The 15,610-nt window shown below is 43.5% G+C and overlaps 1 protein-coding gene across 8 annotated transcripts in view; it reads right to left on the minus strand.

Moving 5' to 3' along the window:
- The window catches only part of LOC133105689 (palmitoyltransferase ZDHHC14-like), a 40,351-nt gene that overhangs the window by 14,156 nt on the left and 10,585 nt on the right, over window positions 1-15,610 (minus strand). For all 8 annotated transcript variants that reach the window (XM_061215979.1, XM_061215977.1, XM_061215978.1 and 5 more), the window contains one exon: window positions 2,421-2,581. In XM_061215979.1, the coding sequence (XP_061071963.1) occupies window positions 2,421-2,581 (161 nt within the window). The remainder of the gene's footprint in view (window positions 1-2,420; window positions 2,582-15,610) is intronic.

A 15,610-nucleotide genomic window follows, 5' to 3' on the forward strand; every position in this document is an offset into this window, starting at 1 on the left:
AAAACTGAGGTCTGCAGCTGTTTTACTTGAGAATGTATAAATGTGTAATTTGTGTTGCACTTTTGTGTTGTATTGAATTACATTGTAATTGCCCCTTGTAAAAGAGATAACCATCTCAATAGGACACCCCTGATTAAATTCAAAAACGTAAAAAAACAAGAACAATGCACCTAATTAACGGCTTAACAACATGCCAATAACATTAAGCATTAAACTTTACTTTTACTTATCATGCATGAGACACTTTAATAGTCAATAAAACTTACGCTTGGAATTTTAGGTAGACTGCAATCAGCAGGTTAACACCTTACAATCCCTCTAAACCTGACAAGCAACTAATGAATACAAATTAACCGCTTGTAAACATTCTGGGATAACATTGTGGTTGGAATAAAAAACCAGCATACACAAGGGTCCCCCAGGATTGAGTTTGAGAACAGCTTCCTTAAGTAACAGCGGTGCCCCAGTGCTCCAGGAAATACGAGTGCTGCTATTCATTCCACATTTGGCCTTAATTAAATTATTGTATGCTCGTTCTATTTTGGGGATTTCGTTTCACACAACTGGCATCCTAAACTTTGGGTTGCATTGCCAAGCGCTTGCGGTTACATTTCAAGTCTGGACTTATGAGCATGAATTAAGGGTAGTGTACAGTCAGAATAGAGATGGATAAAGCATTGCTAATGGACTAGAAGGATTCCAGCTTAACACTGACAACATCTGAGACAAGTTTACTCATCTTTATTCATACTTTATCAAAGTAATCCATTATCGAACAGGGGTTTTCCTCGCTCAAAATGAGGCAGAGGTGGTGCCTTAACCCCTTATGGGTGGATGCGACCTTAACAGCGTTGTATGGGTTAAGTGATCATGTGACTAAATTGCCCACATTTTGTTAGTAATGTGAATGATCCATTTTTAATGAACAGTAAATATCAGAGGACTGGGCTGTCTTTTCACCTGCCTTCTTCATTCTCTCCCTTGCAAAACTGTCATTCTACAAAAAAAAAGAAAAAATTCATGTACAGGCCATATCTGCAAAGTTGACAGTGGTCACATGAACGAAAGATTCCATGTATTCTATTCTGAAAAAATAGCCAAAACACAGGGAAAAATACACTGCAATTTATAAAAGCAGATGGGCTTTAATTAAGATCACAACAAGTGGTGAGCGATGAACCACAACAAAATAATAACTCCTATTTATTTCAGCCAATCGTTTTTTGCAGGCTAATTGCATTGTTTATTGATCAAAATATTTATACTGCAGTTGGTAGCAGTGCATGATCGGAAGAGAAAGTGCTTAATTTTAATGAAAAATTGAAAACAAGATGTTGCACACGAGCCAGCTTGCTCAACATAAGTAAATTAAAATGGAAATTGCTCCTAGGTTTTATAAATATTATTGGTCTTGGAGGAAGTCAAATGTCATTCCTGGAGCAAAGTATTTGTTAAATCAAGAGCAAATCTTCTGGGGATGCTATGTGCGAGCGAGCGAGCAAGAGATCATAAGAGAGCGAGAGAGGCCCCATGTCTTCTGGTCAAATATCCCTCTCTAATCTGTCCAACCTTCCCTCCACAAACATTTTAAGCCCCTAATGGGATTAATTAACTCGACCTGGTGTTAAAATAAAGAGCTAACAAGCATTCTTAGCCTGCCACACACTGGTCTCTATGACTGGGAGCTCAATGGGGCCTTCATTTAACCACACTCGCGTTGAACACCACCAACTAGGCCCAAGTCAACACCAGGAAATAAGCCCCTCAACTCCAACACTACAATGAGACTGCACTCATCACAGGAGAAGAATTGGACTGCAAAGGAGGTCACTAGGCATGGAAGTGGTATTATTGGCCTGCAAACATTATCGCTATGCATGGCAGCTTTCATGCCATCAACATCTCATGATGATTTCTGACAGAAGCACTGTAGCAGAAACGTCCCTTTATTTATTCATTTAAAAGGCAGATCCTCCAGTTATGGGGCTGCTGCAGGGGTTTTCAACCCGTCTTGATCCAGGACTCGCACACCCAATGTAATGCAGCACAATTATGAAATGGATTAAAAAGTTATAATCCAACAAGGGTTTTGGCCAAAGCAAGCCTTCATCAGAACCTTTGACCAGTTCCTTTAAGGTTTCTACTCTTTTTTTTGTACCTTGAGCCGTTGCATTTGTGTGCATTTCTCAGGACATTTGATCCAGGAACCCCCATCATGAGTTTAAAATTGGTTGTGCTGAAAATGTCAGAAGGATCAATATGATTTTCCTTTCAAAATTGAGGTGTAAAAGAGGGGAAAGGCATTTAAAAAGCAGCTAAGGCTGCTCTCCAAATGGCATAATTGAACCTGCGATAATAACGCAGCCTGCCTTGTGTGTGGTAGTTTGTGTAGTGTGCGGGCAGAAGGCAGCATTTGGTACCTATCTGTCGCTCCAGGTCGGCAGCTTCGTCGGGCGTGGCCCTGGGCAGGACTCCAGGGTCGCTGAAGCTGGTCCTGAGCAGCGTCCCCAAAACAAAGAAGAACAGCACCCCCCCAATCACAGGTATGGCCGGCGTGAGGCTGGAGGCCAGGAATGGACAGCTGAAAAAGAGAGAACAGTTTCCCCTTTACCACACACAGCAGTTCCCCACTCACCACACACAGCAGAGTCCCCTTTACCACACACAGCACAATGTCCCCTTTACCACGCACAGTAGTTTACCCTTTACCACACACTGCACAGTTTACCCTTTACCACACACTGCAGTTTACCCTTTACCACACACAGCACAATGTCCCCTTTACCACACACAGCACAGTTTACCCTTTACCACACACAGCACAATGTCCCCTTTACCACACACAGCAGTTTACCCTATACCACACACAGCACAATGTCCCCTTTACCACACACAGCACAGTTTACCCTTTACCACACACAGCACAGTTTACCCTTTACCACACACTGCACAGTTTACCCTTTACCACACACAGCAGTCTCCCATTTACCACACATTGCAGTTTACCCCTTACCACACACAGTACAGTTTACCCTTTACCACACACAGCAGTTTACCCTTTACCACACACTGCAGTCTCCCATTTACCACACACTGCAGTCTCCCATTTAACACACACTGCAGTCTCCCATTTAACACACACTGCAGTCTCCCATTTAACACACACAGCACAGTCTCCCCTTTAACACAGAGCAGTTTAGCCTTTAACACACACATCACAGCTCCTCCTGTCCTGATAAATCCACTATAATGCCAGTAAGATAATGATGTTTAATCCAGGTGTATTAGGATCCTGCAGGTGCTGATGATCATAATCCCATTATTTCTAGCACTGCCGTCTGTGTTCTCTAGAGATTAATTTACAGAAAGCTGGGTGTGGCTTGGCACCTGCTCTTTAAAAGGAAACATTTTTCATACTAAAAACAAGGCACCCCCATCCCCTGACACAGGGCACACCCAAACCTAAGCTTATCACCCAGCTCATCCAAAACCACAGCCCTACAGCTTTAGTCTGCTGGAGGTAGACCTTTCACTGCCCGTGAAGTGTCATTTAAACTCTAATACGAATAAAGCCCTCAAACTTCTGGATTATTAAGACAAAGTACGCTGACTTGACTGCAAGCACGATCAAAGGTCGCAATTAAGCAGACATGCTCGCTAGCCTGCCGCTTTTAGAGGCATTTCACGCGCCGCCGTGCTGAAATACGCAGGAACTCGATCAGGGAGGAGAAGATATTACCGTGTGTGTGGGGGGGGGGGTCCATTACCCCATTACTGTGCGTTTCAGTGAGGCTGGAGGTGTCGGAGAGAATGATTAAATCTATTAACGGTGCACGTTCTACACTGATGTTATCGATCGCACAATAAAGATTTAAAACCATCCTAAAATATGGATGTGAATGAGGCAATGGCCTGCAAGTCTTCTGGAAGGTTCCCAAGAGTGACGCTTGAGCAGTCACCGCTGAAACTTTCCTTCACACTGCGGCGATTATACAAGATTTTCTTTTTTCAATAATTTAATATTCGTTTAATAATTAAAACCACTATTCAAAGTTGTCTACAATTTACTCATCCAAATTCATATTCTGTAGACAGGAGAGTGCATTCCTATCTTTGTTCCGGTACATTGCCTGGCCCGTATGCATGTACATAATAAGCTAATAAACAAACATTGCTGGCAAATGCGTTACAGAGTTTACTCAATATTAAAACAGAATTTTTCCACCGACGGTGATTTTACAATAACACGCTTCAGAGGGAGTGCAATACCGTGTAATTTCTTCCACCAAACACACACACCGGCCCGTGCCCATACATTATCTTTTCTCCCCACTGCGAAACGCTGAATCATATGTAGGTCGGTCCCGTTGCTTCAGTGTTCTCAATCAATTCCAGACAATGTTCCCATTGTGTGGGCTGCCAGCCAAGGCTTCTACCCACCGAAGCTCAGTGTGTGGGATGCCGCGAAATAGAAGGGTGTACTTCATGTGCTCTGCCAGGTGCACGACAGACCTAACGTGACGATGCGGGAGATATCCAAACACATGCGCTCCCAAGCTAAAATACGTAGGACCACACCCAATTGCATCTCCTAATTGCGTTCCAATCAGTAGATGCGTTCCTAAATTATTTTCCCATTAGCACAATATTAATCCCTTATGGGCAGATGTGACCTGCACGTTACATCTCCCTTAACAGACGGATGTGACCTGCACGTTACATCTCCTTTAACAGACGGATGTGACCTGCACATTACATCTACCTTAACAGACGGAATGCGTCCGGCATGTTACATCTCCCTTAACAGACGGATGTGACCTGCACGTTACATCGCCCGTAACATTTATATAGCGCCTTTATCCAAAGCGCTGTACAATGAATGCTTCTCATTCACCCATTCATACATACACACACTCACACACCGACGGCAATTGGCTGCCATGCAAGGCGCCGACCAGCTCGTCAGGACCATTTAGGGTTAGGTGTCTTGCTCAGGGACAGCCCGGGCGGGGGATCAAACTGGCAACCCTCCGACTGCCAGACGACTGCTCTTACTGCCTGAGCCATGTCGCCCCACTGTTGAAATGCATTGTGATTCCTAGGCCTTTCTATGTATTATGTATTTTTAGTGAGGTTCCCTCACTACAAGCACCTGGCTGTCGAGCTGCACGTTCACGCCTGTTTTCCGTTCTGGTTCCTCAGTGGTGGAATGACTTGCCTACCACTGTGAGGACAGCAGAATCCCTCCCCCTATTTCGACTCAGACTAAAAACACACCTGTTCAAACTGTACCTTAGTTCTACCTACCTCCTATCCCTCTTGTCTAACCCAAAAGAAAATATATAGAATTGCACTTATGATGACTATGTTTAGAACAGCACTTCATGTGTATTTTACTAGTTATGGATGTGTTGCTTTAACTTGTAGAAGAACCTATGCACTGGTAAAAGTGTCTGCCAAATGACTAAAATGTAAATGTATTTTCTATAGTGCGGCTCAGTCCATAATGAGTTAAAAGCCAATGCACCTAAAATGGGAGCACTGTAGGGTCTGCCTGCAGTTGGTACTGTCAGGACCCAATTGGATTTTGAGGGGTGCTGCATAGTGGTCTACTAGATCGCCCTAATCCCGTGTGTGACATCCACCCCCAGACTGCTTCCCTCCGCAAGGCAGCCTTCTGGGACGGCTCCCATTCTGGCTCTGCCAAGCAGCTTTGCCAGCCATCTGGCCTATCTTCGGCCATTTTGGCTCCAACGTTGCAACCTGGCAGAGTGGCCGTGGGAGTATCAGATGATGCTGGTAAAGGGTGACCTGCAGAAAATACCCCACTGGCACACATTTCAGCTGCCACACGCACTTCATAGGAACATGCAAGACTCCCTGGAGCAAAAACCAGCACACGGGCGCCCACAGACTGAAATCAGATATCAATGTAAAAAGAGGTCAGCTGGTGAAAAATATAGATAGAATTGACAGCCTGGGCGAAAAGCAGGGAGGCGGTGGCCACGGAGGGACAGCAGAACAAACAAAATGGCAGGCATTACAAAACACCAGCCTCCTGTTGAGCTGACAGATACTATGCATCTTATACCTAACCCTAATCATACACGGATGCCTAACCCTAGTTCTACCTGCATTTAGAGTACAGTGCAAAAGTCAGAAACCACCCTCTCTTATTCATTTTCCAGCGAAGTGCAAGTTTTGTGTTTTTCAGGGTCGGAAAGTAATGCGGCAAACATATTTGACAATTACACAAAAACTTTCACAAATGTGTACAATATCAAATCTTCTAGCATTTACTGTGTCTACCCTTTATGACCGCTTCCATTTTTTGGGTGACCTGCTTTGAATTCTTTGAAGAAATCAGCAGGGATATTTTTCAATGCTTCTTGTAAACACCTCCAAAGTTCAGTCTTTGAAATTGCCGGTGATCTTTCGATCTAATACTCCCAAACACAATGATGTTGAGGTCTGGACTGAGGGGTGGGTAGACCATTGTTCTGAGAACACCAGCACCTTGATCTACTTAGCAGAGTGCTTGGGACCATTATCGTGTTGTATTTGCTCCCAATAAATCGTTGTCCAGAGGGTATTGCATGATCTGTTCAGATTTTTTGTATTTATCAGGATTCACGATGCCTTCAACCAAAACCAAATCTCCAAATCCAGATGTTTTTATACATCCTCAAACTTGCACTGATCCTCCACCAGGCTTCACTGATGGTTGTAGACATGGTTCTGAGAGTTCTAATGTGTACCATTTCAAATTTTCTTCTCCTTTTTTTAATTAAGTGGCTTTTTGACAGCTACACAGCCTTTTACTGCACATCCTTTCACAACTCAATAGCTTTATTCTCACAGTGGAAAGATTGACAAAAACATATGTGGCTTTCTTCAGATTTGAAAAAAAGAGCAAGGGCTTGATTATTTTTCCTATATCTCAAAAGATTCAATATTTTAGCATGGTCTTTGTGATGGTGATAGTTTCAGAGGTCAGAACTCTTGCACGGTTGTTAGGAGTGCAATTTTCTCTGTATCTTGCAATAATCTAGTTTTGGAAACTTCCTTTGACTTTCACCTTCCTTATGCAGTTGAATTATCCTGTATCTAGTCTCATCAGAAATATCTCCTTGAGCAATTTTACACTTCTTATTCTTTAATTTAAGTTTGAAAAGAAAAAAACAAAAAAATCGGAACAATATTCAAACTTTTTTGACATTAATTTTTTCTCTTGGCAGCCCTACTTTACAATGAGTAGGGCTCCCACTGCAAGCAACATGTATAATGCATTGTGGGCCTGTCACCATTAGCAACCATTTCTGTGCAGAAAAGAGACACTATTCATTTTGAAAACCCAACTGTGGACGTGGAAAGAAAGCTCTGGTGTGAAAATACACAAGTTTGACATATTTATTCATTTTATGGAATATATACTTTAAGATGTGTTAATTCGTTTTGAATAATTTACTGAATTGAGGAAAAAGTTCATTTTGATTTCAGCTTTAAAGCAATGCAACAGTAGTCTTATATTGTACAAGTTCAGGACAGAGAAGTCCTGAGAGATTTTGGGAGGCCCTCGACTGGCAGCAGCTGCTCCCCTGCTGCAAACGACCCTCCCAAAGCACTGCAAGGCTCCCGTTGCCACGGAGATGCAAGCCGCCCAGAACCCTGTATGTGCTTCAGAAGAAATGTGGTTGCCGTGGTAACAGGCACGCATGTGTACAAAGCACTGCTGGCAAAAGAGGCAGGGACAGAGAGTGCATGTGTACATTTCCCTGAACCCCAAACCCCCAACAGCAGCCCTAAAACCCCTCATCCTCTCTTTTCCTTCCTTAAGTCTGATTCTGGCTTCATCCGGAAGCTTCCATACGGAAAGGCCGTACCCTGGTTCCGGAGACTGCGGTACTGGAGGGACCGCGAGCCACCAAATAATTGTAACCGCACGCTGTGCATTGTATTGTCTCTGTAGCGTATGCCGCTGTCCGGAACGGACAGAAACGATCGGAGCTATGAATGCAACCACTGTACAGAGTCTCTGGGCAGTACCGCATGGTCCCTTCATACAGAGGCTGCCAGATCAAGCATGAATCAGGCTTTACCCCAACTCTAGAAACAGGACCTGCAACTAGTAGCTACACTGCAAAAAAAATAAAAATAATAAGACTGTCTGAACAAGTATCTTAGTCTTATATTTACACTTAAAATCTTATTTCTATTACTTTTTTGCTAAATGAGGCAAAAATAAAACTGCAAATGGGGTGAGAAAGTTTGACTCATTTCAAGATTTGCCAATGGGGTGAGAATTTCACTTGTCAAGCAAACCGTAACTTCAAACAAGCTAAGCTTTCTGCTTGAGAAAAAAACATAATGCAAAATTGACAAAAAATGCCTGTTAAGCATTTTTTGCAGTGGACTCCAAATTGGGAGGCAAAAATGTTAAGGTGAGTGCTATTCTGTGATGGATGGGAATTAAACCACATTGAAAACTTGGTTTCAGAAACAGCACAGGGTTCGGTATCTAATTCTATGCAATTTTCTGTGTCCTTTTATTTTTTGTGTCCTTTTATCCCTATAAAAGTATTACCAGGTCAGTGTTGTAAATAAGAATCTGTTCTCGACCACTTAATAAATAAATATGGAACTACACACAATGAGCAAGATCCTCATATTAAGCCTACCTGAACTCCCAGACACTGCTGACACAACCCCCACACCAAACCAGCATCAGCTGGTAACCTTACAGATAACAGTATATGGTTAAGTGTTACTAATTAACAGCCATGGACAGTGAACCCATTAGCAATTAGTAACAAGTTACTATTTAACGAGTGACCTGCTCTCTAAACTCTGACTGGGTCTGGTTTGTGTAAACAACCTGGTGAAAGGGGCGCACACCCTTCCATGCATGTAGTTATATATATATATATATATACATATACATATACATATACATACACACACACACACACACACACACACACGTTTAACAGAATATTGTCATTCATCACAAACAGCACCACTTGCACCATTGTCCCCGCATCCCTGCAACCTTGTTAACTTACAATAGTGTTCCCAATTCAGGCCTCACTATATGACGCCAATACGAAGACACAGAGAGACAGCTTAGTCTGGAACATTGGAGTCGGTTTGCTTTCTTACTTATCATTCTTTTCAGAAAGGTGTCTGACAGCGCAGACCATTTTCTTTTTAAGTATATATACGAGTGCTGTTGCCATATTCTTTGTGCGGAATGTTTTTCCTTTTTCTGCAGACGGCTAGTCTGGACTAATTTGACTGTTGGGATTCCCACCAAGTTTTTCTTTATGAACAAATGATAACTGGCAACTTATTTTTAGACCTCTGCAAGTAGACATTAAGGATTACAAATGAACATTGGACTTAATCTTTTGCCCAATAAGGAGTGAACTATATAAATGAAGGGTTTGCTTCACACTGGACTTCGGAGGGCCCTTTCCGTTCCTGTTCAGGGACAGGCTGGTATTCCAGACCCTCGCTCTGCAGGAAGTGGCGCTCCGCTGCGCCAAGCCGTGGGAAACCATTTGTAGCGTATAGGAATTTGGGGAGAGATGCTGGGGGGGGGGTTAGAGAAGTGGGCATAGGGTGGGCCAGGCAATTACACTTGACTCTCAGGAGTTAGTGTGAGTGATTGTGTGTGTGATTGTGTGTGTGTGTGTGTGTGTGTGCATAGGGGAGTTACAGTAAGGGAGAAAGTGGAGCAGCTCAGTGCCTTTATGCAGTGCCAGTAAGGGTTCAATACTCTTCACACTTCCAAGACTCTCTTAGGGCTCAAATCAGAGTTTGGGTTTCCTCATGGGACTGTCTGAGCCTCTCCAGTTTCCAACACCGATTCAGACACCCCCCTTTCAACACGCCAGCGAGCCCGCAATCCTTACTGAACCCTGTGTGAATGAGCACCAGGTCAGATGCAATCTAACCCCAATGCGTCATTCCTGGACTGCGTGGAAAACATGACTTTTTACTTTTACTCTATTAGCTAAGTGAAAAACATTACTTTGCAAAAATGTACTGCACTTTACCACACTTGCACAAAGAACATGACCGTTACCCCTTTCTGGTCACTGAAAATATGGGAAGAGTGAATGTGAACAGGAAATGGGCCCTGGAGATGGCAGGATTTCCCTCCCCGCCCCGATAAACAAACAGGCCGGATTCGCAATCCCACAGTCCCCTGGGCCTCACCATCAGGCCGGACTCACAACCCTGCCGCCCCACAAAATACATGAACAACTGAGATACACAGCCTTCCCCAAGTCTGCCCATCCAGTATGGGTACAGTCTAATTCCATATGCCACACAGACAAATTTAACTTTCAAATCACTGCCAGAACTGAGGTATTATAAGCTGACTTAACTGTTTATGGAAGCCCAACACCAACATGCAGGAATCCTGCCAAGCAACAGCGAAAGGACAGACTCTCTCCCCACCAGAAAGCTCTGCAGACATGCACATTAAACCATAATGTTTTCATTAGGAAGCTATCCATTTCAAACAGGAAGTCGGGGTAAGCAATAAAACAGTCTTAGGATGTATTTATTTATTGCTTTAAATTGGTCTGATGACAATTATGAGAATCTGACTCTCCTTAAGCGAAGGCGACTGACTTTACACACACAGCACAGTGGACCAAGGCGATTTCTCAGACATGTTGCCACATAAGGAGATTGAAGAACAATAGGACGCAACCCAACCCAAATGTTCAAGGCTAAGCCCCCACTGCTGAAGGACAAAAGGGCAGCCAAGGGGCTTCTAAGAAAAACTACACCCTGGGAAAGCACATGGTTGTCAACCAATTCCACAGCGTTAATAAGTCTCATAATCTCATAAGGGCCACTGCCTTGGCGTCGGACATGCTGACCTAAACTCCAACCTTACATATCAAACAATAACTAAGGTAATTGACTGATTTCCTTCAACAATGCAAGATATTTTACATGATAGATTTACAAAAAAACTGCTCCAACCTGTAGCATAAGGAAGGATTTCTAAAGGTTCAATGAGAGAGAGAAAGTCGCAGACTCTCGTAAAAAGGTTCAGGTCAGAAAGGTCTCCACCCAATGAAGTGAGAGAAACACTATCCACCAAATGACTTCAACTCCTGCTGGTTCAAGTGCACTACAGTAGTCCACACGTTTCCACTGCAGTGCGTGGATGCGGGTGGGGTCACAGTTCACCAAAAGAGCGTTGCACACTTGACGTGGCCCCTGTCTGACAGTGCTGCTCCAAGTTCAAAATGGCGCAAGGCTAAAACGTCCTCCTGTCACCTGAGTCCAGGTGCTGCCTCTCTCACCTGCGGTCCACTCTTCCACGCCGCTCATTGACAGGGTGTGAAAGGTAAACGCATGTCAGTTACAGGCCAATAAAACGCTTAACGAGCAGCACGCTCTCACTCTTGCTCGTTGGTATTTAGGGCAGAGTACCTCCCAGGGAGCGCCTGTGTGCCGAGCGGCGGTGTATCTGACATAGAATAAACACGCCGGCCGACCGCCATTTAAGTTTTCTATTTGTTTAGACAGCCTAAAATTGGGTTGTGAAACCAAACAGGGTTGTGTAAATGACCGGAGATCGGAACTGTACACTTGGGAAACCGAGCAAGATCAAAACGTGAGCCGCTGAGTTTTAGCCAATGTTGCATTCTTTCAAGGAAGGTGTGCTTAAAATAGCGCTTTCTTATTGAATTTATTGTAGTATTCAAGGTATTCTAGCTGCCAACCGTGGTATGCTAGTTGGTAAGTTGATGTATTCTTCTAGGGTTCAAGTTGTATCTATGTGATCATACTGGGAGTCGGAACTGTACCTTCCCCCAAGTGTCTTCAATGCACTTGTCCCTGGGTCTGATATGCACTTTATTGTACATCGCACTGGATAAGAATGTCTGCTAAATTACGATAATGTACTGTAATGTAATGTGTACAGTGTAAGGGTGCCTCTAATATGATAGACATGCTGTAGACCAGGACCAATGGAAAAAGGAACAGACGTGCTCTGACAAAAACATGGTCCACTTAACCTCACCGGTTCCTGGAATTCTGAGAAAACCCATTGTGTAGTTAATTGAAATGGGCAAATGTGAGATGAAAACCTAAAACTTGCTGTGCTGTTGAAAGCATTTTTAAAAAACCCACACTAAATTTGTGTAACACAGTGAACAGGTACAGACCTATGTACATTAGCTATGTAAAACAAATCAAAACCAGTAACAAAGGCTTAACTGTTGTTGTTTTTTTTAAACAAAAATGTCCACTTTCATGCAAGGGACAAGCTACACTTCCTAAAACGCACACCGTGTAATACCGCAAGTTGCGCAACCGGTGAACGCAGAAACCAGGCCAAATTCAGGAAGACGTGGCCACAGATTTGTCATAACTTTTTCCAGAAATTTTCCAGAAACTGACACTTCCATTTTAACTGTCAATTCCAGTGCAAAGTTACCGCATTGCCGTAACATTGCTATTCCGCTGTGCATTCAGGTTAGCGAGAAAATGTACCGCTATGGCAATCCAGGGAAGTGAACCGGATGGGGGGAGGGTTGTGCATGTGAGTATGAGAGGGAAGGACCAAAAAAGGAAGGGAAATGTGACAAAAGACAAGAATGAGTAAGAGGAAAGTACAAAGAGAAGAAGATACAATGAGGCATGTTGGTTGGCTGGTTCCAAAATGGTGGTGGGGCTACATTTAATCTGCAAGAAGCCTTCCCCCTCAGTGTGCTCTCTGTACATGTGTATGCGTGTGTGCGAGTGTATTCTGAGATATGTGCGTCAGACAGCGGTCCAGCTGCATTAAATCCTTCAGGCTGAATTCATTAATTGTGACGCGGTAAAGTGCTCAAGCTAAAAGCATCAGAGATTGGTTTAATATGCGAGCAGAGTCTAGGTCAAGTATGCGGCACGGATATACACACACTAAAGGCAGTCGGAAATGCATTCCCAACCTCTAACCTTCCCTGTGTTACCCACGATCCCTGACGTGGGTGTGTAGTGGAGTCCAAGGAAAATGTCAGCGTTGTTATGAATGCATAAAATGCATCATTTTAAAATGAACAAAATTACCATAGAGATAGACAGCAGCATTAAATCAGAGGCACTGAAGTGAGCACACCACCTAAACAATGAATATCCAAAATGTGAATACTGCGGTCTTTTTAGTGCGGGAGGGAATGACCACTGTTATGTGTGGGAAGAGCGTATCATTGTTCAGTGTGGGAGGACTGGACCTGTACAGAGTATCCTGAGAAGTGCATTAACCTTTCTTGTAGACTTCACTGACTGTGATTTCAACAGCAGGGAGGCTCTAATGCATGGCTAGTCAAATCTGGCCCTCAAGGTCAATGGTGCTGCTGGAGTCCATAGTCCAATAATGTCACTGACTGGCCAGAGATTACACTCAGCTGGTGCATTAGGTTCAAATCATGGAGAGGAATGAAGTAGTACTACTACAGAAGTACTATTAACCCCAAGGGGCAGATTTGAGTATCTATGCTATTTATGCCTTAAGGGATGGAGTCTCAGTAAACAACCTTAGAGAGGTGTCACACAGGGGGTAGCAGGTCCAGAGGTCCAGCAAGATGCTGACCAGAGGGGTTACTGGTTGAAATGACTGAATGAAAAGGATAAACAGAGTGCTTCAGTTAAGGCGGGCAGTCTGTTAGCCAGGAGGTTACAGCCACTGATGAAGCAAAACCAGTCCAGGCCTCGTGTATGCCGTTAAGAGTCATAAGGTTGCTTGTAGACAAACAGTTACAAGTTATCATGACTGTGCAGAAACAAGAAAAACAAACAAAAACAGTGGTGTTGCTTTTCAGTTGTGTTCTATGTCAATCGACCCATCTCTTATAAACTTTTGTGACAACAATAAGCTCCCACTGGGTCACAGGATAACTTAATTTCATTCCTTCTGACAGACTTTGGATTCTCTCCAACTCGCACATCCGCAGGTCGAGACCTTATGCCAACAGTCACTTGTGATGTGGGTGACGCAAGGCGCTACCTACGTCATCCACTTATCTGCTCCTAAATATCTTCTCACTAATTGCAAAGAATGATAAGTAGGCAACTTTTCTTTTTGCTGGCGGCTGATCAGTTCGTAGCCTCGTAGCTGCTACGAGGAAGCAGCAGCACCATATGAAGGCAATCGCGGTGCCTATGAACACCAAGGAAGAGGCGCTAGCTGGTAAGGTTGATGCTGTGAGGCAGATCCTGCAACAGCCAGCACTCCTGGTAGCTTCTTCTACCGTGTTGAGGAATAGCGTGTTGAGGAATACCTTCTCCTACCGTGTTGAGCAGCCTCCTACAGCAGGTTTTATGACCAGGAAGGGATAGATGATGAAACTCTCTGTGTGGAATACAAAATCCCTGGGGACAGGCACTTTATTTGTTTTTATATATACGGCATAGTGGAAAGCTACGCTCAGTTTGCCGGTAGTTCAAATTCGCGTGTCAACAAATAAACGCGGAGTCCTCAGTGAACCTTAAGAAACAGCAGACAATAAGTCATGAGTGAACCAACAGCTACAGTTTTAAAACACACAGAAATTATTTGATAACTATAATAACTGCAGCATTCAATTCCCTGTGGCGTTTGCATTCTTGACCCCCTGAAATAGCCAAAGACTGCTTGCTAGGACTAGCCCGATGGAAGTTCTTAAGCAGAAAGAATCTTTCTTTCAATTATCAGAGCAATTTGTGTGTTTTGACACTGGTGGTGAAATTATTTACTATTTATTATTTATTATTTACTTAAACTGAGCTTATCATTTCACCTCCAGAAAAAAGGAATCGGTTATCAGTTAGCATTTTTTGCTAAACGAGTACAACTCAGTTTCCATTAACCTGTTAAACGATTAACTATTCACGGCCCTAGTGATAATGTGTCAAATAATCACAATTTGATGCTGTGATGATATTTGTGAAGTCCACCGAGTTATCCTTGCCCATTTTGAACAGGCCATTGGTTATTTACTATTGGCTTGCTTGATTTCTTTATTCAGCCCGGGCCTCTCTGTGCGGAGTTTGCATGTTCTCCCCGTGTCTGTGTGGGTTTCCTCCGGGTACTCCGGTTTCCTCCCACAGTCCAAAGACATGCATGTTAGGCTGATTGGAGAGTCTAAATTGCCCGTAGGTATGAGTGTGTGAGTGAATGGTGTGTGTGCCCTGCGATGGACTGGCGACCTGTCCAGGGTGTATTCCTGCCTTCCGCCCAATGTATGCTGGGATAGGCTCCAGCCCCCCTGCGACCCTGTTCAGGATAAGCGGGTTCAGATAATGGATGGATGGATGGATGGATGGATTTCTTTATTTACAGTATTTAGGTATTTAGAACTTCTGGCATTACAATGTCTGGAATAGCGGCATTTCGAACCTCATAGTCTAAAGCAAGAATATACACTTCAAATAACTCAGAAGCAGCATGAACAACACTTATTTTTCCAGAGGCTGCACTTATGAGCAGATTCATTTTACAGCATGTAATAATAATTACAAACATAACTCTCACTTTGTATTTGTACTGGAACTTTCCTTTAGCCCAGAAGATTGCATTGTGCCATCGGAAAGTGTATGAGTCAACTGAAAA

The sequence above is a fragment of the Conger conger genome, chromosome 1 (genome assembly GCF_963514075.1).
Source record: "Conger conger chromosome 1, fConCon1.1, whole genome shotgun sequence".
Classification (NCBI taxonomy): domain Eukaryota; kingdom Metazoa; phylum Chordata; class Actinopteri; order Anguilliformes; family Congridae; genus Conger; species Conger conger.